The sequence below is a fragment of the Podarcis raffonei genome, chromosome 11, assembly GCF_027172205.1.
Source record: "Podarcis raffonei isolate rPodRaf1 chromosome 11, rPodRaf1.pri, whole genome shotgun sequence".
Lineage (NCBI taxonomy): Eukaryota > Metazoa > Chordata > Lepidosauria > Squamata > Lacertidae > Podarcis > Podarcis raffonei.
In genome coordinates, this window is record NC_070612.1 from 57,393,549 (window position 1) to 57,420,922 (window position 27,374).

General features: G+C 40.8%; 1 protein-coding gene across 7 annotated transcripts in view; it reads right to left on the reverse strand.

Moving 5' to 3' along the window:
* AOPEP (aminopeptidase O (putative)) overlaps positions 1-27,374 on the reverse strand; it is a 181,308-nt gene that overhangs the window by 20,685 nt on the left and 133,249 nt on the right. For 6 of the 7 annotated variants that reach the window (XM_053408718.1, XM_053408723.1, XM_053408717.1 and 3 more), the window contains one exon: positions 11,646-11,762. The exons of the other annotated variant lie outside the window; for it this stretch is intronic. In XM_053408718.1, coding sequence (XP_053264693.1) covers positions 11,646-11,762 — 117 coding nt within the window. The remainder of the gene's footprint in view (positions 1-11,645; positions 11,763-27,374) is intronic. 7 annotated transcript variants of the gene reach the window in all.

The following is a 27,374-nucleotide window of genomic DNA, read 5'->3' on the forward strand; positions in this document are numbered from 1 at the left end:
CAGATGGATGGGGTATAAATAATAATAATAATTATTATTATTATTATTATTATTATTATTATTGTTATTATCATCATCATCCTCCCCCCCTCTCTGTCGGGATTCATGCCAAAAGTCAGAGCCTCCAGCTCTTAGGAATTTGGCCACCCTCCAGGTGCCCGGCTTGAATCCTTGACCTCCCCTGCCAGCGTCTGCCGGCAAGATCAAAGGAGGTCTCTTCGGCGATTCTCCTCAACGTGAAGGAGAACACACCACTCCCCCCCACTCCTCTCCCAGGGAGGGGGAAAGAGACAGACAGAAATATATCTACATGTCTTTATTCCTGTCTTTCACCAGTACAGAGAAACATGTCTGCACACTCTGATTCCCAACGCAGAGAGAGAATAAAACCCCACCCATGTACTTCCAGTACAGGGTCATGTGCTGCTCTGAGGTAACATCCGGCTCTCAGAGCACTTTACAGACAGTCCCAGTTTCCCACGGGACAATCCAATAACATCAGTTTCCTGTTTACCATTCCAGCCACCTGGTGCTTGCTTCTGCATTGCTCCTTTTTCGTAACATCCTCCCCCAAAAGAATCAATGCGTGTTGCAGCAAGCAAAGCATGATCCAGAGAAGAAAACAAACAGTTGTTATACACATAACACTCCCCTGTTGTTTCAGTTCCACCCTTGGAACTCCCCGCCACTGGTTTCCCCAGTGTACCTCTCTGGTTGTCTGGTTTCCAAGGAATGAGTGCATCTGCATTACCTTGGCTAGCAACTCTCTGTTGTGTCTTTGTCTCTGACTTAGACACAGCTCCAACCTGTCCTCGGTTGTTTACAACAGCAACACATGCAACAGCTAAGTTAGCAAACTCTTTTGAGTACCTCTTGGGTGGTTGACCCTTTGTGACTCTCTCAGACCTACGTGTGAGGTGCTGATCCTCTCTGCTCACTGGTCCAGTCTCAGGACTCTTTGGAGAACCAGTTCCAATGGTAAACAGTGGTTCATCCTTCAGTTGTGAAGGCCTATCTATTGTGTGAGACTTCCTCTCAATGACTGTGACAACTGAGCTCTCCGAGCTATCAGTGTCATCACTTTCAGTACAGCTGTAATCAGTGAAATCATCATCATCTGAATCGTCCTCAGTGGGAAAAGTGTGTACTATCACTCTCTCCTGTTCAGGAACACTCTCTAGAAATTTTGTGAGAATCACCTGACCAGATTCAGACAAAATTACTCTGTAGAGACCCTTTTCATACCCCACAAAAATGCCTCTGGCATTCTTTACTCCACCTGGAGCTTCTGTTCTCACATGAGACCCAAAAACCTTGAAATGGGCAACAGAAGGTTTTCTGTGGAACAGTTTCTCAAAAGGAGAACTTCCCAACTCTTTTGAAACCTTTCTCACTTTCGTATAACAGTACGACATCAGAGACTCGGCCCAGTACTCATGTGGCAGATGTGAACTTAGCAATTGCGCTTCCATTCCCTTTTGCAATTCTCTGTTCACCCGTACAGACACCCCTGTTCCACGCTTCCGCTGAAACAGCAATCTTGTGTCTGATCCCCTTCTTCTGCAGGAACCTCTGGAAATCCTGTAAAAGAAAAATCTGCTTCTCATCTGTGAATAAACAATCAATGTTAGCATCATGCATACTCTTAACCTTGTCACAAAACTCCTGAAACCTCTCCAAGGCTTCCTGTGGCTTTCTCAACACATAAACCCAGACATAGTTAGAGAAATGATCCACACACACAAGATAATATCTTGCATTGCCTCTAGATGGTTCTAGAGGACCAATCACATCAGCATACACCCGCTGAAATGCCCTGTTGACTCCGGTCTTCTTCTTGCTCACACCTGCAAGAGAAACTAGGTTAGACACAGATGAATTACATTCCATGTAATCACTTTGTGCAAAAGTCAACAAATAAAGTCCATCCTTCTGTTTGGCAGAAAGATATAACTCTCCATCTTTGTAGATCTCGCAGCTCTCAGCATCGTAGGACAGTTTCAGTCCTCTCTTTGCAATCTGCGAAACACTCAGCAGATTGAACTTCAATTCAGGAACCAAGTAAACATTGTTTATTGTCAAGTCCAGACTCTTAAGATAGACAGTCCCCACGCCGGCCGCTTCTAGCTCCTGACCATTGGCCTGTGTCACAGTGAAGCTTTGCTTCTTAAACGATGAAAAGAGTCCTTTGTGTGGGGACATATGGACGGTCGCTGCAGTGTCGATAATAAACGCGTTCCCAACATCTGGCGTGGTTCCTTTCGCCATCAAAGCCTTTGCAGGTTCCACCATAGGCTTGGTACGACCTTTGCCTGACGCCTCAGGCTTTGCTGAGCGGTCCTTCGCTCCTTTTGGCTGACGTGGCTTCTTACAGCTCCGCTGAAGATGCCCAGCCTGTCCACAAGTGTAACACTGCACAGCATTCAAAGCTACAGCATCTTTTCCAGTAGCCTCATCGGTGGGGGAATTAGAACTCCGTTCCTCCCTCCTCCTGTGCTTTTCTTCCAGTGCAGCATGCCGGCTGTGTTCTTCTAGAACCACGGCACTCAGGGGCACTCCCCCCTTCTTGGCATCCATGCTGAATCCAAGAGTCAGCTTTACACTCAATCTCAAGCCAGCTTTCACTTTCCAAGCCAGTAAACTCCCAAAAGTTCTCTTCTGTTTACTGCTTTTTACAGGCAGGCAAACCTTTGGGTTGTTTTTTCAAAACCCTTGCACAGCTGCGCAGATACACTTTCGGTTTCCCAGGCTCTTTTTAGGCCACTCAGTAACTGGCAGACGTTGCCTAGCAACCTGCTCAGGACGGAACTCCTTATCTCACCACAGGAATTTCTGGTATGCAAGCTTGCCTTCAGAGCTTGTTTTTTTCAAACGCAGCTAGTGAACCAGAAAATAAGCCTTCTGCGTTCATTCTCTCTCCCCCAAAATGCAGCATACCTTTTTTGGGGCTCCGTTGCCTTGAAACACACTCCTCTCGGTGTCCAGCTGTCTGTTTCAGCTTCTGGCTGCAGGCAGACGCTTTCTTTATCTCCTTAGGTGCAGAGGATGGCAACGATTCATCGACCTCTCACCTCTCATGCAGATTCTCATAGATCAGATATCCATCGGTCTGCTACCAGTTGTCGGGATTCATGCCAAAAGTCAGAGCCTCCAGCTCTTAGGAATTTGGCCACCCTCCAGGTGCCCGGCTTGAATCCTTGACCTCCCCTGCCAGCGTCTGCCGGCAAGATCAAAGGAGGTCTCTTCGGCGATTCTCCTCAACGTGAAGGAGAACACACCACTCCCCCCCACTCCTCTCCCAGGGAGGGGGAAAGAGACAGACAGAAATATATCTACATGTCTTTATTCCTGTCTTTCACCAGTACAGAGAAACATGTCTGCACACTCTGATTCCCAACGCAGAGAGAGAATAAAACCCCACCCATGTACTTCCAGTACAGGGTCATGTGCTGCTCTGAGGTAACATCCGGCTCTCAGAGCACTTTACAGACAGTCCCAGTTTCCCACGGGACAATCCAATAACATCAGTTTCCTGTTTACCATTCCAGCCACCTGGTGCTTGCTTCTGCATTGCTCCTTTTTCGTAACACTCTCCTCCCCCTACGACCTGCTATGGAGAGTGCAGCAGGAGGAAAGAAGAGATGGGTAAAGTCTCACTGCCCTAGTGGAAGTCTATCAGTGGGACCCCTAACAATTAGTGTTTCTTACAAGCAGTAATTATTTGATCTAACCAGTAATAGTTAAATGATTAGTGCTTTGCCTAGACGCTTGAAGGATTTCACGTGCATTATTTCTGAGTTGAGTAGATGTTACAGTAGTGTGACTGCCACTGAATGAAGCTACCCTCATATTTCTTATTTCTACTCAGTAATGTCTAATAACAAAAAGGTCTCTCTAATCGTACAATGCTTTGAGTTTTCTTAGCTGGCTGACATTCACAGGGGCAGGGAACATCAAAGAGCAAAAGAGAGCCTAGTTCTGCCCTAAGTAATTCTTACAACAGCACCATAAAGTAAATCACAAGGGAGACTTCTTAGGCCAAGTAAAACCATGTGCCCATCTAGTCCGTTAACACCTGCTCTGGCTAACTAGCTGCAGATCTCCATCATCTCAGACATAAGTCTTTAACACCACCTGCTACCTGATCCTTTTTTAAGTGGAGATGGCGGGGATTGAACCTAAGCTTCATGCGAAAGAAGGGGCTACTGAAGCTTCCCTGGGTGCCACCCTCTTCTCACTCTGAATTCAAGTCAGGCTGTAAAAGAATGTTCCAGAGGGCACTTAGAGGGTACTCCTGGTCTCCCTTTCCAGCTGTGAGTCAGTGTTTTTAAATTTGATGCCTTTTTCTGCTGCCACAGGGCAAACAAAGAAATAAACAAGAGTCAAATTCAAAAAGCACCAAATTGTTCCAGTGGCTTTAAGGGAAGAATCCAGAATGCATGTAGCGTGTTCCCAATTATTCCATTTCAGGTTGGCCCCACCAGTTTACCTGTCCTGCACCTAAAGTATTTGACCCCATGCCAGGGGTCAAATGAAGATGCCTGGTGAACACAATCAGGGCCAGGGGCCAGAGGCTCTCCGTCACTATTATATTCCATGATTTTACACTTCCTCTCAATGATCCCATTTGCTAAGCGGAGGAGACTTTAATGACTTTTTCAGGCATTTCTCCCATGTAAGCCTTTTACTATACAGTTGTACCTTGGATCCTGAATGCTTTGGTACTCAGATGTTTTGGCTCCCAAATGCCGCAAACCCGGAAGTGAGTGTTCCAGTTTGCGAATGTTCTTTGGAATCTGAACGTCCAGCGGGGCTTCCGTGGCTTCCGATTGGCTGCAGGAGCTTTCTGCAGCCAATCAGAAGCTGTGCTTTGGTTTCTGAACGTTTTGGTAGTCAAACGCATTTCCGGAACGGATTCCGTTCGACTTCCGAGGTACCACTGTACTTTATTTATTGCTCAAACCTACACACTTTTCATCCCTAGTCTGGCATTTTTGAGATGGGGTAACCCAAAAACAACAGCCCTCAAAATTCACGTATATCATGGATGGATTTTTGTTTTTAACAGTGGATATCCCTACGTAAAAAAACAACCACCACTTAAGTCACTCTTCAAGGAACAAACACACTTGAACAAAAATGAAAGGGGTTGTTACGTGAGCCCATAACACACTTTAATTAATGCCTTCTACAGAAGGACTTAGGAGAAGTAGAAACCTTTCAAAAACACAGCATTACTCACTGATCTCTAGTCTTAAAAGGAGCACAACAGGAGAAAGGAATGAGGATTAGGAATGTAAAAGCTGCCTTGTATGAATCAGGCTAATACTTCATATTGATCAGAACTGTCTGCACTGGCCTTTCCCAACCTGGTGCCCTCCATATGGTTTGGACTACACTTCCCATCAGTTCTATCTATCATGGCCAGGGCTGGTTCTTCCTTTCTGAATTAAACAGCTTGTGATGTAGGAATCATCCCTTATTTGACAAGCACTCACAGCTCACTAGTGAAGCCTATCTAGTGTGAAAACTTTTCATATTAAGCTATTCTGATGCTTTCTGAATTATTCTGCAACATTTCATGTTTAGGGTTGTTAAGTTTTTAGTGCACACCTTGGGGGTTTTTCTGTCAAAGCTCTCTAAAATGGTAAGATCTTTTAAACTAGAATAATCAATTTCAATATCCCAATGTGCAAGCTTAAGCCCCTCTAACATCTGCTTACGGTATACAGAAACTGTACGGTGGGTCATTCACAATCTCTCTGGTTTTTATACAATTAAGACTAGCACACTTACTAAGGTGTAAGCCCCACTGGACAAAGCAGGACTAATGTCTAACTAAGCACAGGCAGAATGGAACTGCAAAGTTGTTTTCTAAGCTTCTCTAAATGTCAGTTCATTTGCTGATGAAAATCTGAAGCAAAAGGATCAATATGTAATTCTTTCCAAGAACAAGCAACCTCACTGGAACATACAACAGATTAACACTGATGGTTAGTCTAGGTGACCAGATAGATGCAAAAGAACACAGCCTCTGCACATTTCACTGTTGTGCAGAAGTTTCAGCAGATGCGCCTAGCATGCACACAAGCTGAAATTTCGTCTTTTGTAACTTGGTTACTAGCAAGGCAACTTGCAAATTCCTTTGAAGTTGATTCCACTACCACCCCACCAGCAAAACCCAAGACAGTAGGAATCTTACAAAAGAACTGTAACAGTATTTCAACAATATTTCACAGGCAAGATCTCTAGTCTAGGAGCTAGAAAAAACAATCAAAACCCTCTCAGTTTCTGATAGCAAGCATTAGGCAGGATAAGTGGTAAACATACCTGAAAACTATTTAAAGTCTAACAAAACAGATAGGCTAATATCTTACATACACTTACCTGGGAGCAAGTCTCACTGAACGCTATGGAAGCTTCTTGTATAATATTATTAATATTTTTAAAATAATTTTCTTATTTGTATGCCAGCCACTCTGGGTGGCTTCTAAATTAACATACATGGGAGTGCACACTTTGCTTCATTCTTCAGTCTTGAGCACCTCACTCTTTGTTTCTATTATAGTGTCCAAAACCAGAGTGTATACATTTATATTCATTTTGCTCATATTCCTACTGCTTTAAATCCAAGCTTAGAAGCTCAAAAGAACAAATGAAACATTAGTCCAAGTCCACTTTGTAAACTCTGTTGTTGTTGTTGTTGTTGTTTAGTCGTTTAGTCGTGTCCGACTCTTCGTGACCCCATGGACCAGAGCACGCCAGGCACCTCTGTCCTCCACTACCTCCCGCAGTTTAGTCAAACTCATGCTGGTAACATCGAAAACACTATCCAACCATCTCATCCTCTGTCGCCCCCTTCTCCTTGTGCCCTCCATCTTTCCCAGCATCAGTGTCTTCTCCAGGGAGTCTTCTCTTCTCATGAGGTGGCCAAAGTACTGGAGCCTCAGCTTCACGATCTGTCCTTCCAGTGAGCACTCAGGGCTGATTTCATTAAGAATGGATGCATTTGATCTTCTTGCAGTCCATGGGACTCTCAAGAGTCTTCTCCAGCACCATAATTCAAAAGCATCAATTCTTCGGCGATCAGCCTTCTTTATGGTCCAGCTCTCACTTCCATACATCACTACTGGGAAAACCATAGCTTTTACTATACGGACCTTTGTTGGCAAGGTGATGTCTCTGCTTTTTAAGATGTTGTCTAGGTTTGTCATTGCTTTTCTCCCAAGAAGCAGGCGTCTTTTAATTTCGTGGCTGCTGTCACCATCTGCAGTGATCATGGAGCCCAAGAAAGTGAAATCTCTCACTGCCTCCATTTCTTCCCCTTCTATTTGCCAGGAGGTGATGGGACCAAACTCTAATATAGTCTAAAAATAATTTTTAGAGCCAATTTTGCTAATACTGAAGAGGTACGTAGTTCAGATAAAACACCTTAAAAGCATACTTCAGATTTGACCTATCTAGCAGGAAAGGAAGGAAATTAGCCTTAAAATTGTTTTTCTCCTTGCAAAAAATTTTGGCAGTGAAATGTCCTCTGTGGTAAAGCCAAGACTGTTCCAATTATGTATTGTTTAGAACCACACAGCCTCTGTAAAAAATATTAACTTTTTAAACCTCAGTACATGAATACAACGTGTTGCAAGACCAAAATTAACTGAATGAAGAATATGGGCTATACGAGATGCCCCTTTAGACTTGGTTTCTCTGATCAGGGCCCTAGAATAATGTCAAATTACCATCCACATGGATGGTTCAATTATATGCCATCAATGTTTTGAACAGCAACACATGCAGAAGACACTGGTGCATATCCAAAGTCAACTAGTGCATGTAAGCATATTCAGTGTAGATTACAACACACTATATAAATACATTCAGAGGCAAATCTTCGTAAGTGAAGCTGCGGTGGCCTTTTATTTTGGTATCCTTGCTCCACAGCAAGTGTTTTAATAATGGCTGTGGTGTATGCCTGAATGCCCTGCCATGTGGGTATTTAAAAAATAATAATAACAACAGGATTTAAAGCATGAATAAATGTGCAGGCTCTGTTTCTTGTGCTAATCATAGTACAACCGTATGGGCGAGACGTGTGTATAAATGTCGTTGTTGTGGGTCATGTGTTGTAACAATGTTGTTGACCTTCTGGGAGGCAGGTTGGGTGGGCGGAGCGGCATGTCATCCGAAACCTAAAGTTCTACATTCCCTCTTTGATCTCCGGCCCTTCCCAATAGCTCATCAGGTTTTGTCAGAACACATGCTGTCAGCGTGCATTCCCTTCTCATTGATCTTCTGTTCTTACAAATAGCCCCTGGTTATTTGCATTTATGTTCTACACTCAGTGATCCCCCTCCTGACAAAGGGGAGTTTCTTGTGGATAGATACCGTCTGTCAGCAGAATAAATAAAATCAAACACATCTGCAGAAAATATTCTCCTCTGTTTCAGTGTCTCATTTACCAATCCATGCTTTTAAAAAAAGGATAATCTGCTGAGTGGAATTTATCTCTGAGTACAGTGGTACCTCGGGTTAAGTACTTAATTTGTTCCGGAGGTCCGTTCTTAACCTGAAACTGTTCTTAACCTGAAGCACCACTTTAGCTAATAGGGTCTTCCGCTGCCACTGCGCCACCGCTGCGCGATTTCTGTTCTCATCCTGAAGCAAAGTTCTTAACCCGAGATACTATTTCTGGGTTAGCGGAGTCTGTAACCTGAAACGTATGTAACCTGAAGCGTATGTAACTTGAGGTACCACTGTACATCTCAACATTTACAGCAGAAAATTACGGTAATGTAAAACAATTTCTGAGTGACCACCTGAAGCCTGCCTACACGATCTTCTCATTTCTACATTTTAGTTTATTTATAAATTGTTACTTTTATATCCCACCTTTCTGCCCAGGAGCTGACGGTAGCGTACATGGCTCTCCTCCTGGCCAATTTTATCCTGGCAACAACCCTGTGAGGCAGGCTAGGGTGAGAGGCAGCGGCAGGCCCAAGGTCACCGTGTGAAGCAGAGTGGGGGGTTTGAACGGCACAAAACACCCTGAACAAAGCAGTACCCCTAACAACTTGATTTTTATTTTATAACCAGGAAACCTGCCCTCTTCAAATTGAATGTTGTTGATTAAAACCCTCATGCTCAAAACTTCCACACTGGTCCTAGAACTTGCCAACATTACGAGGAAAAAACCTTCTGCAGAGCGCTAACTGTATTTGGAAATATGGAAAGCCCCTCGCTCAGACAGGCGACAGTATGTAAACCAACATTCCCTTTGGAGGGGCGTAGGTGCCTGTGATTCAGTAGCTGCAGAAACGTTAATGGTAATGTTATCTTGGTTGCTCTTCTTAAAGGGTCCAGTTAAGCCCTTGATTTCACCTTGCAAAATAAAGCCGACGTCGTGTTTCTGCTACAGAGGTTATAACTTTGTTTCAAAGGCCAAAACTGCATACAAGTTCAGTAGCATGAATTTGTAGTAGAAAGGGGAAATAATAATATCAGTAGGGTGTGAAAATCTCACAGGCCTAGGTTCTCTGGCATGAAACTGCAACAGAGGAGTTACAGCTTTGATCTTACCTCCTCAGTTATTTCTCTTCCAGATATAGAAGTCCTGACATTTCTCTGGTATTTGTGTGTGATTAAAATATACCCTAAATATATCTTAATTCCTATAAATAGCAAAGTGAAACTTTCAAGGCTAAGTAAAAATAAATCTGGCATTCAGAACACCATATAAACAAATAAATAAAAGTTGAAATAAACTTGCAACGATTATCATATTACACTGAGCATTTCCTTGGAGAAAGTAGAAATTTTTGAATTGTGTGGTTTTAAATCTGATGTTCTGATCTACAAAAGCTCATGTTAGCACTCCAGAACCTGCAAAAACAAATTACTACAATTATAATGGCTACTCCCCCTGCCATATTCAGTTCTAACCACAGCAATAATTTTTTTTAAATTAAATTCCTACAGACACTTACTCTTGTCTTCACACACAAGTAGTTAAAAGTCAAGTTTTGGAATCTTTTTTCTTTATGCCGGGATAGGCAGTGGCCAATTGGCAACTACTTCTGAAATGCAATCAACGAGCTCTCAAAGCTATTTAATTCTTCTTTCTGAAAATGTATGTATCACCGGTTTTAGCTTTGGACCAATCCCCAAAGCAGAGGAAAAGCAGGATGCCATGGAGGTACTGAGGGCTTCTTGAAGAAGGCAAAGGATAGCTACAAGATGACACCATTCAAAGCAGGGGCCCATAAAACATTTTGGCAATCTGAACATTAAACAACGCTCCAGACAAATATCTGCTGAAAATAATGGTACTGTCTGTAAGTTTGCCAGAATGCCAGGTGGGATGACAGAAGAAGCGATAGCAAACACTTGAGTAGGGAGAGAGCGCAGAGCAAGAGCAGCGCGCTTCCCTGCTATCCCGGACCGCTTTTAAAATGCTGGCGGTGGGGAGCAAAGCCTTTCGGCCCCCGCCGGCCTTCCTGGACCTCTTCTGAAGGCCGGAGGGGGGTGAAAGGCTTTGCTCCCCACCGCCAGCATTTAAAAGAGGTCCCCAGAGATTTCCCTATGGGCTTTCTTCTTGCGAAGCAAGCCCATAGGGAAATTCGTCTTGCGGAACGACTCAAAAACGGAAAACTCTTTCGTCTTGCGAGTTTTTCGTTTTGCGAGGCGTTCGTCTTGTGAGGCACCACTGTATCAGTGTTTTCTAATCTCAGTGGGTTGTGGGAGGAGCTCAGCAAGAGTGAAATTTAGATGTCCTGGGTGCAATGAAGAACAGAAACTGGGTAAGCCTCTGGGCCAGAAGCACTATATTTCTGCCTCTTCCAGCATTATGATGCATTTCTTCCCCTTTTTTCTCAGCAAAAGTCCCTCACAGTCCCTCAGTTGCCAGAAACAAATTATCACATTTGCAATATATGCTATAATTACAATGCTTGTTGTCTAAGAAACAACTATTGCTTGGAATTCATATCACTGAAACGGCATTTTAATTTCTCACAAATGTTAAATCTTTATCCCGTATGGATCAAAAAAGAAGAATTATGTGGATATACAATCAGATACCCCCGGCCAGTGGGGGAGAAAGGGAGACAGACTCAATGATTTGTTGTAATCTCTATGTCTTTTGTATGCTCATTATACCAACAGAAACCAAAAATAAAAATAAAAACAAATGCTCAGCCTAACATTTGTGCACTACAATTCTTGATCATGGCTGAACACAACCCTTAAGCAATTAAGCACAGGACAAATATGAGCAGGTAAGGGATCACAGAAAGCATTGAATACCAATGTGAGACTTTTTTTTAAAAAAAAACCCTTCTCTTGGTGAGTGATTTTTCAAACTCAAAAGACAAAGCTGAAGGATGAGACTTGCCTGTAGTCACCTAACCATGGGATCATACATGTACACACATGCTTAATTAGAAACAAAAGCTTATTAAAAACATAGTTGCACAGCTGAAAGCAGTAAATGCAACCTATGTGCTGCCTATACTGCCTCCAGGATAGATTTAGACTTTTTTCATTTATTAAAAAAATTCAGATTAACTCTTGATGTAGCATAATGGGGATATTCCCCCACTACTGCCTTATTTGCCAAGTTTATGAGCTCACTATGTCTGTAACTGGATTACCTCTGCATCCTGCTTACGGAGGTGGTAAGTTTTCTGTAAGCACTCCAGCATTTTTGAACATAATGTCTTCTTTTCCAAGAGGCACTCCAGAAGTAAGACCAGCTGGTCTGGGGAAAGCTAGAAGAAAATAAATAGCTTGTGAGGTTTTTTTCAAAAAAATAAAATAAAAATTGCTTAGTGTATAATTTGACTAAAAGAGACTAGACAGTGAATAGTCTGAGATAACCTGTGTAATTATATCATGTGCTTGAAATTCAGGAACAGTTTATTGTAGTTCATTTCTGAAAAGCCTTACATTCTCTATATTCCAAAAGACTCTTTCCAAAAGCCTAATCAAAACTTATCTACAGTGGTTTCTCAATCAATATTTAGATTAGATGAAAACCATATTTAGCTTAATGAAATATTTTTAAAGTTTATTGGGCTCCGAGCTTTATGGAATACATATGCTTGTGACTCTGTTTTGATAAAGGCAGAAAAACAAGAGTGCAAGTTAAACTGCATCAGCTCCCGAAAGCTCAGAAACACAGAAGACTGCTGAACTAGACAGAGGTCTGTCAGTTTTATGATATGAAACATTCGTTTGTATGTAAAGGTAAAGGTACCCCTGCCCGTACGGGCCAGTCGTGTCCGACTCTAGGGTTGCGTACTCATCTCGCTCTAGAGGCCGTGAGCCAGCGCTGTCCGAAGACACTTCTGGGTCACGTGGCCAGCGTGACGAAGCTGCAGCTGGCGAGCCAGCACCAGCGCAGCACACGGAAATGCCGTTTACCTTCCCGCTAGAAAGCGGTCCCTATTTATCTACTTGCACTTAAGAGTGCTTTTGAACTGCTAGGTGGGCAGGAGCTGGGACCGAACGACAGGAGCTCACCCCGCCGCGGGGATTCGAACCACCGACCATACGATTGGCAAGTCCTAGGCATTGAGGTTTTACCCACAGCGCCACCCGCGTCCCCTTCGTTTGTATGACTGAGAAACAAAAACAAGCTTGGTGGCATACAAGTACATATTGTGATGGTACATTTCCAGTGCAAAGTTGCCCAAGTTCCCTTTCAGTTGTACGATTGATAAAATATGTGTATACTTGCATCTTTTATGGTGCAACTATATGCCTATTTACTCAGAAACAAGTCCCACTGTGTTCAATGAGCTTTACTCACAGGTAAGTGTGCCAAGGACTGCAGCCATCTTGTGTTTACAGACAAAAAGAGCTAAGAATTTAAGTTCAGGTAATCTGAAGGAAAACGTCTGATGGAGCTTAAGTGTTCCATTTACTCTGTTTTTATCGGATGGAAAAATAAATAATTCATTGAAAACTAAAGTACTAATATATGTCAACTACCAGAAGATATCATTTGATTTGGAAATTCTGGGTCCTGAATGTCCTGTAAAGGTTTTCTTATTTACTCTCTACAAGTCTACAGCATAAAAAAGAAAATAAAAAATGCCATGTGTAGAAATAAGCTTGTGCATGCAAAAGAGAAGCATGGTATTACTCAGTAATCCCACTTTATCACATCTGAACACCAACTGTTGAAATGCTTCCAGATCTTTTTGTGTGACGACTTTGCCTAGTGTACCCATACTTGCTATATTTTGGTACGGGGATCAAATTCTAACAAATAAAGAACACTGACTCCGTATGGATAGATTGATTACATTAACCCACAAATTCCCACTTAAAATCAATACTGTACAGAAAATGCACTTTAAAATCCTAACTGTCAAACCAGATGATAAAACAACAAATTTAAGCATAAGGCCCACTTTCCAGATTAGAATAACCCTGTATCGCTTGCAGCCCTAACCATATTATGATTTTCTTCACTGGTATCACTTGTGAGATCACCCTTAAAACAAAAAAGTAACAAGGTAATAGCTGATTATCCTAGACATTTTTGGTTACTCAAATGTCCCAAACCCTGAAGATTAAGCTCATTTGCAATAGAAAATACTATGGAATGAACTCCCTATCTTGGGAGAAATCATTGTTTTCTCTTTCCATTTGCTTTGGTCCCTCCTCACCAGTCTGGTGGTGGTGGTGGTTGTTTAAATATGTATACTGCCCTTCATCTGAATATCACAGAGCAGTTCACAACATAAAAATGAGAACACAATTTACATAATAAAACCCAAAAAACCCCACACCCAATAACCCTCCTCCCACAAACACATTTAGAGACCCTAGAATCTTCAGCCAGCCAGCCAAAGGCCTGGTTATAGAGAAATGTTTTCTCCTAGTGCCTAAAGCTATGTAATGAAGGTGCCAGGAAAGTCTCCCTGGGGACAGCAGTCCACAAATGGGGAGCCACTGCAGAGAAGGCCCGTTCCCAGGTTGCCACCCTCTGGACCTCCTGTGGTCCTGAGCCATTTTCATTTCATTAAGGGTCTCTTGTGTATGAGTAAGCCATGAAGGGACAGATGATTTTGTGCTCATTGACTAGCCTCTACATGTCCTCAGGTAAATGTAAATTTCTCATCACTTTGTAACCTGCAATCATTCTTTGTTAGTCTCCTTAAATTGAAGAGATGACATGCCATAAATAAGTACAGGCTTATAGAATTATTTGTTTTTTGAGTCTCTGAATGGCGTCTCAAAGGGCCAATTTACACAACTACTTCAGTACATGGCAGCTGACTGAGAAACCTAGTCCGAGCTGACTTCCAGCTTCTCCAGCCTCAGCTGAGCTTGTCACATGCACGTGTCCCCAAGCATTTTACTAGCTGTAATAGTGCCAAAACAAAACCAAACAAAACCAAACCACTGTGGTAGTGCATGAAACTGACTGGCTTGGCATGGTCATCCAAAACTGACCCCTGCTTCTCAGTGTTTGTGTGATGATGCATTAAAATACTGTACTTAAAATATATTTCTTAAATATATGTGAGCACAGATACATACATGTGCATGTTTAAAGCTGCAACCCTAAGCACACATACTACAAAGCAAATTACACTAAACTCAATGGAACTTGCTTCTGCTTGGGATCGTGAAGCAAACTACTTGTTTCTTGGAAATCAGAAATGCACCAGTAAAAAACATAAAATAAATAGTTGTTAAAGGCAGCAATATTTTAAACATAGACTTTTATGCCCCCCCTTAAGTTTACTTCAACTTTAGTAAAGGTAAAGGGACCCCTGACCATTAGGTCCAGTCATGGCCGACACTGGGGTTGCAGCGCTCATCTCGCTTTATTGGCTGAGGGAGCCGGCGTACAGCTTCCGGGTCATGTGGCCAGCATGACTAAGCCGCTTCCGGCGAACCAAAGCAGTGCATGGAAACGCCGTTTACCTTCCCACCGGAGTGGTACCTATTTATCTACTTGCACTTTGACGTGCTTTCAAACTGCTAGGTTGGCAGGAGCAGGGACCGAGCAACGGGAGCTCACCCCGTCGCGGGGATTCGAATTGCCAACCTTCTGATTGGCAAGTCCTAGGCTCTGTGGTTTAACCCACAGTGCCACCTAGCAGGGGTTGCCCAACCAACATTGTATCCTGCAGATGTTGTGGACTATGACTCCAATGAGGACCATTGGTTATGCAAGACTGAGCCAATGAGAGTTGCTGTCCACTATATCTGGAGGGTTCCATGTTGGCTCTCCCAAGTTTAGCAGATAGGTCTTAAAGATTAACTGTTTTGAAGACATAGGGAACCTAAACTAAAACTAAAAAGCTGGGGAGACTTCTTGGAAATTAATGTCTTGGCAAGGGAATTACTTCTGAATGTAAATTGAATTTCAAATGCTGCATAACACCATCTAATAAATGTCACTTCTAAAAGGAAACGGCACCAAAGGTTTAGAAATTGAAGGGTAGTTGCGGTTTCTTTTGAAATGTATCTTTGGCAAAGACCTTACATGCTACACATACAAGGAGCTATTGTTTAAAAGAAAGTTCATTAAAGATCTAACTTTGGCCAAGAAAAGCAGAGAAATGTAGAAGCAAGGTAACCACATGTCCTTGCTTTACCTCACTGAGCCTCATATATAGCTCTGTATTTCGTGGCGTAGGCTTTTGGCTTTGAACAACTGTGAAAATCTAGAAACAGAGAAGATCAAAGAGTTGGCTATTTTTCATGCATTCCCCCAAGAAGTGACACCCCCCCCCCCGTTCTTAATTTCATGTTAAGAGTTAATGCTGACAGATCTGTAACTAAAATAAAATTAATGGGTGTATAAGTACTAATAACATTAATAAAGAAAGACAGAGTACTAATGCAAATGCTTGACTATAGGCCTCTGGGCTGAACTTGTATAGACACAACAAAGCCTGCAATGTTATACCCATGGACCCAGGCTTAAGCTTCATTGAACCAGTGGAACTTGTCTGAGTAGACACGTATAGAATTGCACCAAAAATCACACTGAAAAATGTGTTTCTCTCCTCTGATTCCTTTGCATACGAGAGACCCTTTTCCAATAGATTTTAATCGGTTCAATAAACTTCTAGAACTTGAGGACAAACTTGGTCCTTTTTCACATAAGGTACATTTGTGACATTCTCAAGATACCCTCTCACACCAGTATTGCTACATGTGAATACAGTGGTACCTCGGGTTACATACGCCTCAGGTTACATACGCTTCAGGTTACAGACTCCGCTAACCCAGAAATAGTACCTTGGGTTAAGAACTTTGCTTCAGGATGAGAACAGAAATCGTGTTCCAGCACGGCGGCGGCATTAGCTAAAGTGGTGCTTCAGGTTAAGAACAGTTTCAGGTTAAGAACGGACCTCCGGAACAGATTAAGTACTTTACCCCGAGGTACCACTGTAGTTAGTGCAGAATACAACGCAGAAAACAAAGGAAGTGCACATTGTAATCACTATAGTGTTATATTCACATTATAGATTTATAGATTGATTTAAGCAAAAACAACCAAATAATCACTTTAAGAAAAACTGTCTTAAAACTATCAGTTTACCTGATGTGACAAGATTTTCATTCATCAACTTTCTCCACTGACACATAATTTGTTTATGTGACCAAATGTTTCCATGAAAGATGTCTGAAGTTTGAAACAACTGTAAGCATGTGATACATATCTCCTGTATTCCTATCACTTTCTTGTCATCAACACACACTATTCTCAGCTGTTTGCTTATATTTTCCAAAAGTCAACAATACCACCGAAAGTGCCTTTTGGGCAGAATGCCACAATTTTCAAATAACCTACGTCAGAGTACTTCCACAGAAGGCAACACAAGTTGTTTGCTGTCAGCACTCAAAGTGGGATAGTTACATTTCAAATTAAGGTGAGATCCAATTACAGCTGTTGAAAAGTGGTGGAATGTTTTCAGATCTACCAGGGAAAAAAGTGGGAATATGTCTTACCTATCATCAGGCTCTGCCTGCTGTAGAAGATAAAGACTCAACACCACAACTCTAAAAGTGTTACTGTACAAGTGAGCTTACTTCATGATTTCAGTGAAAATCATCCATGTACAACGGGTTGGATCAATATATTGTTTACAGAGGTTGGAGCATTCACTGAGCAGTGGGGACTCTCCTACCATCCCATCAGCAGGGTGGGAGGCAGGGGGCAAATTTACTCCTCCCCTGTAAGTCTCCAACACCACCTATTACACCAGGCATCCCCAACCTGCGCCCCTCCAGATGTTTTGGCCTACAACTCCCACAATCCCAAGCTAACAGGACCAGTGGTCAGGGATGATGGGAATTGTAGTCCAAAACATCTGAAGGGCCAAAGGTTGGGGATGCCTGTGCTACGCTGTTCCAGGGGGTTCCTAATCTGCCAGCAGGATCTCTCTGCTGGATCAAAAGCTTTCCATGGATGGAAGGAGCCTTTCTGCCTGCATGAGGCGAAGTCCAGACCCAATCCATTAGGCATACATGCTGTGACTAAGCTGCTTCTGATACAAAAGCTAATGAGGAGGTACATGTGCCCTTGAGACCTTTACATCTGCAAAGTGTTGGTAAAAGCCTAGAGCAACTGAACAGGAGTGAAGATATGCAGTGGTCATTTCTGAGAGCTTTGGCTAGGAAGTAGTCCATAAAATTTAACAACCAAAGCAAGTTAAAAAGAACTGACGTGTGGATGATAAAAATACAGCGACCTCTGCTGGTATGAAATGCGTTTTGCTGAAACACAATGTGAAGCAGACACTTCTAAGCCTAACCCATCTTTATCCCATAAAAATAAAGTTATTTTCCCATGATTGTTTGTACCAAATGTTCTTTCAAGTAAGCGTACTAGGGAGAGGACATAAATTATTACGCTGTGATTGAGCACACTGAAGTATCTTGTAACATTCCAAAGAACAGCACCATATGCCAGCTAGAATGCCATTTCCCCTGAAATGGAACCCTTACTAGACTGGTTTTTAAAGTCAAATAATCCTATAACTGCAACTATTAAGGTTTTAAATCATTGTTACTATGTTACAAACAAAACATGCTGAATTGTGCTCTACTTCTCTACAGCATCATGAATCCTCCCTGCTTTTTGAAGTTTGCATTACTTAGCCTTTACATTTCAAAGATGACTCAGAATAATGCAATAATGCAAAATAAAGTTTGCAAAGAGCAACAAATATAAAAAGATGCAGTCAAACGAAAGATAAGAAACACATCACCAGACTATTGCTAGATTGACAGATTTGTCTGATTCCATATAAAACAGCTCTGTATGCTCTTACTAAACAGTTCGTGCATAGATTTGGGTTCTCCAAATACTGAGTCTGAGTTTATGCAACTACTGGGTAAGAAACAAGACATGTACCTTTGTAATTTTTCATCTCCGACAACAAGCTAAATTTTAAACTGTCAAAATCATTGTCCTTTATTTTGCCATAAAGTGCTGAGCTGCCAATTGTTTTGAGAAAGTTTCCACAAAGCAAGCACAGGAATCTTTTTTGCAAAGCATTATCTGGCAGTTTCCCTGGCTCCTTCTTCCCAATAACTTGTAAAAAAACACAGTGAAAACCAACCTTGCCTCTTCCCAAGCTTTCTCACTGCTTTCTACAAGGTCATTGGCCTCTCGTCCCAGAAGACCACCCACCCTAAAAGAGACTATTTGTCAACCCTTGTATTAGCATAATGTAATAAATGCCAGGTCCACAATTTATGCTAGAAAAAAATGTCATTGAAACATTTGACTACTGACCTTCAACAGCCATAAAAATGTGACACAGATAAATGCACTTGAGCATCTAGCAGCATTACTTGCAGTGCGCCCCTAAGCCAGGACACAAATCACCAAAGGAATACAGCTGGTATGTTGAATATCCCATTTGCTACAGCCTGCACTTGAATGAAGTCATTGAAAGCCTCCTCAAAGGGAAATGTGCCCTGGACTAATGCAGCAACCAATTGACAGTGGCGTGATTTCTATTATTACTCCATTATCACACTGGGATCAGTGCCTAAATGAGCATACTTCCTCCCTGATGCCATTTCCTTTTATCCTGGCTGTATTCTAAAAGCGGATCAATGGTAGTAATACATATGATGTCACTTCAATTTACAGCTACTGCCTCCCTCTCCTGCATCTACAGATAGATCAATTCTTTCCAAAAATGGTTAAGAAATGCACGAGGAGTCAATTCTCCAAGAAATTGGTTCTCTGCTATATTTGAACATGTTATTGTGGAAAGGAACTGTTTATACTGACTGAAAACAGCAGTTGGGTGTGGGGAGAGAAGAGGAGGCTCAAAAAAATAAAAAAAAATTCACTACTGTGTACTGGAGAATGCTGGCTAAAACTCAACACAAACAAGTCCCAAAACAGAATTAGAGAATTTGACCTTTGAATATTACAAAGAGAAGCCTTCTAGCTTCAGACACAACAGAGTCAAGCACTTTTTCCCCCTGCTTGAAGGGGCGTTTGTGTAGAATGCTTTCTCAGTAAATTTCTTTTACAAGATTTCCCAAACTAAATGCCTTCCTACCCTTCTCTTTTAAAAAGAATGAGAGGGTGGGGGCAGCTAACCCACAGCTTTGATAGTGAATAGCTCCCTTTAGTTAGAGCTTCCTCATTAAATACAGATAAGAAAGCAGTGCTAGTGGTCCAAAAAACAGGGTTTATAGGCTCAGGGTATCTTTCACAGCCTGTACTTTCAGTCAAAACCAAAAAGAATAAAAGGGAGACCGTTAAGACACTTTAGTCATAAACTCTTTGTCAATTTGCCTTCAGGGCTGTTTTCTGCTGGCTGCAATTAAACTAAAACATTCTTAAAACAATTGCTTCTCCTCACAAGGACAAAAATAAAGGAAAATGAAATATTACGGAGAACTCAAAGCGCCGTTTCTTTTTTAACAGCAAACACATTTAGAAAGACATTGTCACGGTATACCTCAAATGATATTTGTGAATGCTGTTGTTTTAATCTATGTTCCTTTCTTTCAAATGAATGCAAGCAGTTCTCCTTCAGGGACAAACATATGCTCATTTTAGCCAACATATGAATTTAATAAAAGTATCCAAAAAACCAGCTGCTAACAAGCGTATTGATACACTGTAGTTAAAAGATTCAAATACTGTACTGGAAAAACTTATATGGATTTGAATTAGAACGCATTTGCAGAAAGAAGTCTGGAGCTGTGGATTTGACTTCCAATGAAGCTAAAAGAACTGAAATGGTTTGAGGCAAATAACTCTGGTCTACCAATTTATTTATCACATTTATATCTCATCCTTCATGCGAGGAGTTCAAGTCAATGTTTACATCCTTATCTTGTCTTCACAGCAACCTTGTGAAGTAGGTTAATATGAGAGATCACTTGTGCAGTCACCCAGGTTGGCTTTGTTTGTTTTCTTTTACACAAGAAGTTTAAATTGCCTCTCTCTCACTGTGCCCCTAGGGAAGAGATGCATTTTCACTATGAACAAGCTTTCTAGTCAGTGAGTGTTTTACACCTGCATTACAAACCTGGACTTGAAGGTTGAACTACCTTGGGTCTCAGTGTGAAAATATCATTTGATTTACAGCTGAGGGAAGATTTGAAACCAGGTCTCCCTGAATCAAATCTGGTTCTGGTTTGTAATGTGTCATGTTATATTTAATATACAGTATGAAATGACAGAAAAGATTGGGGGGGGGGTTTCATTTAGAAAAAAATGTATCTTTTGAATATAAATGGACAATTTATCTCACACCTCAGAATTACTGATATTTTTCTGTCAACTTCTACTAGCAACATTGTTTTTCAGTCTTAAAATGAGCCCCGTAAATGGTCTGATAAGAACTTTAAAAAGGGATCTGAAATGCACTAGAAAGAGGTTTGTGACAGGAAGCTATTGTGACATGTCACCTATATGCTGGGCAGACTGTGTGTCAATATCCTTCTTAAATTGTGGTGTCCAGAACTGGACATAGTACTCCAGGTGTGGTCTGACCTGGGCAGAAAAGAGAGCAACTACGACTTCCCTTGATCAGGACACTATTACTTCTGTTGATGTGGCCTAGAATAGCATTAATCACACTGTTGACTCATGGAAAGCTTGTGGTCTACTAAGACCCCTAAATAGCTTTCCACATGTACTACTGGTTTGCCAGGTGTCCCCCTTCATTTATTTGTGCAGCTGGTTCTTCATTTAGAAGAAGAAGAAGAGTTTGGATTTGATATCCCGCCTTTCACTCCCCTTCAGGAGTCTCAAAGCGGCTAACATTCTCCTTTTCCTTCCTCTCCCACAACAAACACTCTGTGAGGTAAGTGGGGCTCAGAGACTTCAGAGAAGTGTGACTAGCCCAAGGTCACCCAGCAGCTGCATGTGGAGGAGCGGAGACGCGAACCCGGTTCCCCAGATTACAAGACTACCGCTCTTAACCACTACACCACACTGGCTCTCCAATCTTTTAAGGACTACACCTCCCAGTTTGGTGTCATCTGCAAATTGGATGAGCATCCCCTCAGTACCCTCTTTGTAAACAACTTGGATGATACTGAACAACAATGAACCCAGGACAGAATCCTGCAGCACCCCACTTGGCACTTTTTCCACGATGACAGAGAACAGTTAGCAAGCACTCTTTGGGTTTGGTCAGTCAACCAGCTACAAATTCACCTAATAGTTATCTCGTCCAGTCCACATTTTACCAGCTTTTCTGAAATATTATGGGGGGAAATCAAGATACACTATGTCCATAGAATTCCCCTGATCCACCAAGCTTGTAACTCTATTGTAATGGCTTTAGGGGTTACTTTTGCATAAGTTGCCGCCGCTCTGGGCTAGGTTGCCTGGTTAAACCGTTTCTGTCTGGACAGCCATCCACTCCGTGACTGTTCAGTCGCTAGCAGAATCCGTCAGTGGGCATTTCTTGAACCTCTTCCAGCAAAGAAGTTCTTTGACGCCAAGTCGCCGCCTACGTTCCCTGCGCGGAAGTCTTCTGCGCAGGGTGGGTGTGGGCAGCGGAGGACCTGTGCTCTCCTCGCTGGTCTCCTGCGAAGAGTCCTGGAGGCTCCTCTCTGCTTCCCCTATCGGCCCCCCTCTATCCCTGGTGTTGCGCTGATTTTCTTCCCCAGCCGGAGACCTGCCTCTCTCCCTGCTTGGCCCCTCTCCAGCATCGCTGTGGAGCCTCGCCTCCTCCTCTAGTTCCGATGGCAGTTCCCTGACATCCATGACATGACTTTCTATAGTCGATGCACATGGGGGAAAGTATATCATGATGTGTCAAAGATGCGTCAGTAGAAGTTACTACTGATCAGGAAACTCTCATTAAGGATAGCAGAATGAAGTCAACTAGGCCTCTTTGCAATATGTGTTAGAAGAGGCTGCTTTATACCTAGTAGCTGACCTGATGGACTTCAACAGGCAAAATTCTCAAGAGTATGTAAAATATATTTCCGATAATTCACATAATGGAAAGATCTACTTAAGGAGAAATCTGAAATCTGCAATGCAATCTAAGTGCACTGAAATGTCATAAATGATTAAACTTATAAGATCTAACGAAGTGTTGAGCTAGCAAAATGGAAACCAGGTGGCTTCTAAGCAGGTTTGGTCAGGTTATATGGCATTTTCCTCCAGCCCTAACATTCAAGAAGAAACATTTCATCAGAACGTTACCCTTGAGCATAATAATTCCATTTTAGAGATAATAGACTCTATCCCAGCCTTTAATGCATGTCCTATACACATAGATTTTATGTTGATTGCCCTGTATATCACAAGCTGTCTATGTAGGCATAACCTTTATTTTAAAAATATATTTTTTAAAAAATGATGTGAAAGAGATTTAATGAATCCTGTTATAAGAAACAGAATTTATTGGTAGTCCTTTTTAGTTGAGCTGATGACATTTAAGTGAATTTGTATAATAATATTACCATTTAATAAGAGGGGACAAATTGTGTTGCCATAGCTACCTCAAGGATTTGGAAGAAATTTCTGTTACAAACTCATGTTTTTGAGGTTTAATAATTCATCCGTAAACATTTAATCCAGGGTGAATTTTTCTAGACAAGAATTTGGCTGAACAGTGATGTGGTTTTGCTGTTTTTTAAACTACAGTGCAAAGGAGGTTTTATATTAACATCAGATCTGCTGTTACAAAAAAGAGCCCAGTTTCTTTACACTTTTCAGATACTTGAAGTAGAAGTTAAATATTGTTTTTGTATGAAAACTATATTGCCATTGGGCCATACTTATCCTTATTTTGGGGGGGAAGGTGGGAAATCAACAAAGGCATGGATAGCCACTGTGTTTGTCTCATGTTTAATTACAATACAGAGACAAGTTACTTCACTTTCATTTGAAGTGCTGTTAATTTAGTCAGAAGATACCTATAGAGACAAAATAATTTCTTTCAGTACCATCCCATGGTACTACAGGTTTGCTATAAAAAGCTCAGGTTGCTGTAAAGGGAGCAAAAAGACTTTTTAAAAATGAATTCTCTTTTAACACCTTCTTTCCTGGGTCTGCAACACTGGAGACTAGCTTCCATCATTTCAAAGCACAATATCCTATGACTGTTTTGCTGTGCTATTTAGTAAGAAAGTTTTGATATTACAGTGGTACCTCGGGTTACATACGCTTCAGGTTACAGACTCTGCTAACCCAGAAATAGTGCTTCAGGCTAAGAACTTTGCTTCAGGATGAGAACAAAAATCGTGCTCCGGCGGCACGGCAGCAGCAGGAGGCCCCATTAGCTAAAGTGGTGCTTCTGGTTAAAAACAGTTTCAGGTTAAGAACAGACCTCTGGAACGAATTAAGTACTTAACCCGAGGTACCACTGTACAACCATCTTGCCCATGTTTCACTTCCCATTATTTCAGAGCCAAATATGTAATGACGTGAAGTGCATCTTTGGTTTTAACTTGCATATAACATCAGCTGAAGGGCGGTGATAATGATCAAAATCACAGAATGTGTGGAAAGCAACCCACTCTACAGTCCTAAGGAAAATCCATGCTTTGGTATTTGCCTTCAAGAGCAATTCCCCCAATGGTGCTTAGCATCAGAAACGTCTGCCTAAGCCTCAGTTTTCATATAGTTTTAAATATAGATATGTTATGGCACTCAGGTCACATTACTGCCACCCCTTTGACCAAAAAGGACAACTTGGTTTTCGACACAACAAAAATAATTTCTTTAAAAAACCTCAAAACCTGAACACTGTGGCAATTCACTTAAAAAATCATGAACTTTAGTCCCCAATTATTTTATATTCTCAAGAATGATCTAATATGCAAAAAATGTCCAGAAGTCTGCCTTCCACTCCCATTCTGTGTATTTTTAGAGTCCATTCCAGATATTTTCCATCCCCGATTAGCTCACAAATTTTTATACGAAACACAATAAAACATTCAAGTATTAGAGACCACCTTCTAAAATCAAATTAAACAGAACGCCAACCACAACAATTAAGCAGAGATTCCATCAACTTGTAAGAATGTAATAAGCTATGTTTTATGTTTTCTCTTTTCTTTATGCCCTGTCCCGTTATCCACCTTCTGCCTATTCTTCTTCACTGTATCACTCATTCATACAACAGTTCATTGTAACACAACACAAACATACACTGCCCACAAAGTTAAATATAGGATTAATTTACGACAGGAATATGGTAAGAAATTTACACACCCAAACAAATATTCTTAAAATCTGCGTAGTTTGTGCAATAATGGCTAAATTAAGGGAAATGCTTCGAGAGCTATTTTAAATCTTATCTTTGAAAACTTTGAGAAATAATATTTGGTAGAAACTGAATGCATTCAGCATGGAGAAGAAAAAAAATCCACTGACTATTATGATACAAAATGCTAACTTATTTTTCATTTTAGCACCTTATAACATGATCAACATGAATAATTTTATTAATATTATTTTGTAAGTGGCTCCAAGACTCATGGCTTTCCCAGAGCAACTAGGAGATATTTTAAATAAGCAGTTTAGACAAAACGTGGATGTTCAGTTTGAACCCGGATGTGCATCTGAATGTACACCCCATTGAAAGCAATACAGATGTATGTCCCCTACATCCAAGTGCACATTTGATTTACACCTGCTTTCAGTGCTTGAACTGTCTACTTTAGATTAGGCTAATCAATTTTTGCTTTAATTTTACTGCTGCAAATATGAACTCAACAGTCCAAATGCTGCCAGACTACATGTACGATTCATGGAAACTCTGGCAATGTCAATTCAGATAAAATTGCCTAAAATACAATCTCCTTTACAGAATCATTTGGTAGCCTATTTCATGATTTAAGTAGATTTTTTTATAACTGGCAGATGTTAATTATTGGATGCTATAGAATTTTATTCTCAAGGTGTTACAGTTACTTACAGAATCATTTCTATAACATTCTAAGAAGTCGCTAACATTGTTTTTCATACAAAATCAAAGAAATCTGCAAATCAGCACTATGTAAAAAGTGTTCCCTATTCAACTATTGATGTTCTTAAAGTTGGTACTAAAAACTATCTGACTTTAGTGAATTAAAGTTTCCATCAGTAGGTTTTTCTTTTGACTTTTATCATACTCTTTATAGATGCACAATTTAAGTAACATAAAAATTTAAAACATTGCCTGTAAGCAGAAGAAAATGGGAACATCTCCCACATCTCCTATATTAATGCTAAAAGATGCTGGGCAGAACACAAGTTCCATTTATTATAACAGAGCTTTCATAGTAAAAACATTTCTGGGGATTGCACCCACAGAAATAAGAAGACTGCAAACTTGTCTTAGTTCTGTCCAAGAAAATCAAACCAATCTGAGTTTGGAAGAGATTGTATTAGGTATGTAGGGACTTAAAAGCCAGAGCAAACTCAGTTCATGAAAAACACTCCTAAGAATGTTGCATATAAAGTAATTTAAAAGCACTTTGTTAAAATTAGCTTTAGAAGTGAAATACATTGGTTAGAGGTTACGGACATGTTTGTTGAAACTGCTACTTTTTTGGTACATTTGAGTTTCCTCCCCCCCCCCCCCAGAAAAAAGCATTGTCTAGAATTTATATTTTTAACAAATGAGCATTAGTTTGTTTCTATTTTGCTTTGTTCTATGAACTAAAATAATGCTAGAGTATTTGAAATAAATTAACGAGAGGAAACAGCTATCTTTCTTCTACCAAGTGAATTGACTGGAGGCATAGAAGTCAAAGAATTACCATTAAAAATACATACATGTTATATATAGGGAGAGAAAGAGTGAGTATTCTGAAAACACAAGCTTTAAAAAAATGCATTACATACTAATGGCTTTTCACTCAATCAGTTAGATGATAACTAGAGGCCTTTTGTTTATGTCAGGTGCCAATACTAGGTGTGTATATGTGTGTATTCTCCCCAGTATTCCAATACCTGTCCCATTCTTGCCCCACCTTTGAAATTACATAGTGCTGATCAGCAATTAAGTTCCCCCTCCTACTTAAGGGTGTTTCATTTAGACGAAGTTCAGTAATAACATAAAGTAGAGAAATTAACTTTAAGAATCTAAGCTACAAACATACGAGGTTGGTTTCTATACATTCTGGTATTCTAATGGACTCAGGGAAAAAATATATAGAGATATTTTCTCCACTTCCTTTCCATTCAAAAATGTCCAGTCATAGGTAATTTTGAAAGGAGCAGATCTCTTAGCTTTTGCATTGGAAACCAATAGCAGCGAACCCATAGTAGACTTTAAAATATATATATGTTAAATTACACAAGAATATTTTTGCAAGACACAAATTTGATGTTTGCCTATACATGTCTTGAATTTCAGAACTGTAACACACAAAACACAGAATATCACTATAAAAAGTTGTTTGTGGTTCTTATAAGGATGAGAAAAATAAGCAAAGTATACAGATACATTGTAATTTAAAGTTATGCTCTACAAAGGTAATTAGAAACCAACAAGTCTGTGCTCACATTAAACCAATGTTATTTGAATACAGCATGAGCGTATTTTATTTGGAGAAGGGTGGAATTAGTCAAGAAAGCACTGACGTTCAAACTAAATCCGTTATGCTTCCATCATTAACACAACCCATATGGATAAAAAGATCTTTCACTTGTAATATTTCTGTTCTATTCTAAAGTTCATAACAAATAATAATAATAAAGTTAAATAATATGAAGCCTAATTAAACTTTTGTATACTTTCCCAACCTGGAGTTAAGAAAGGGGGATCAATTTCTTATCCATTTAATCCACAGGTGAATATCTCCAGAGAAATATGGAGGGGCTCAAGATTATGCTGCGTTCTAAGAACATGCAGGTGAGTTTCACAATGTAAAGTAAATATGGCAATCTAATTTACTTGTTCTTTATGCAC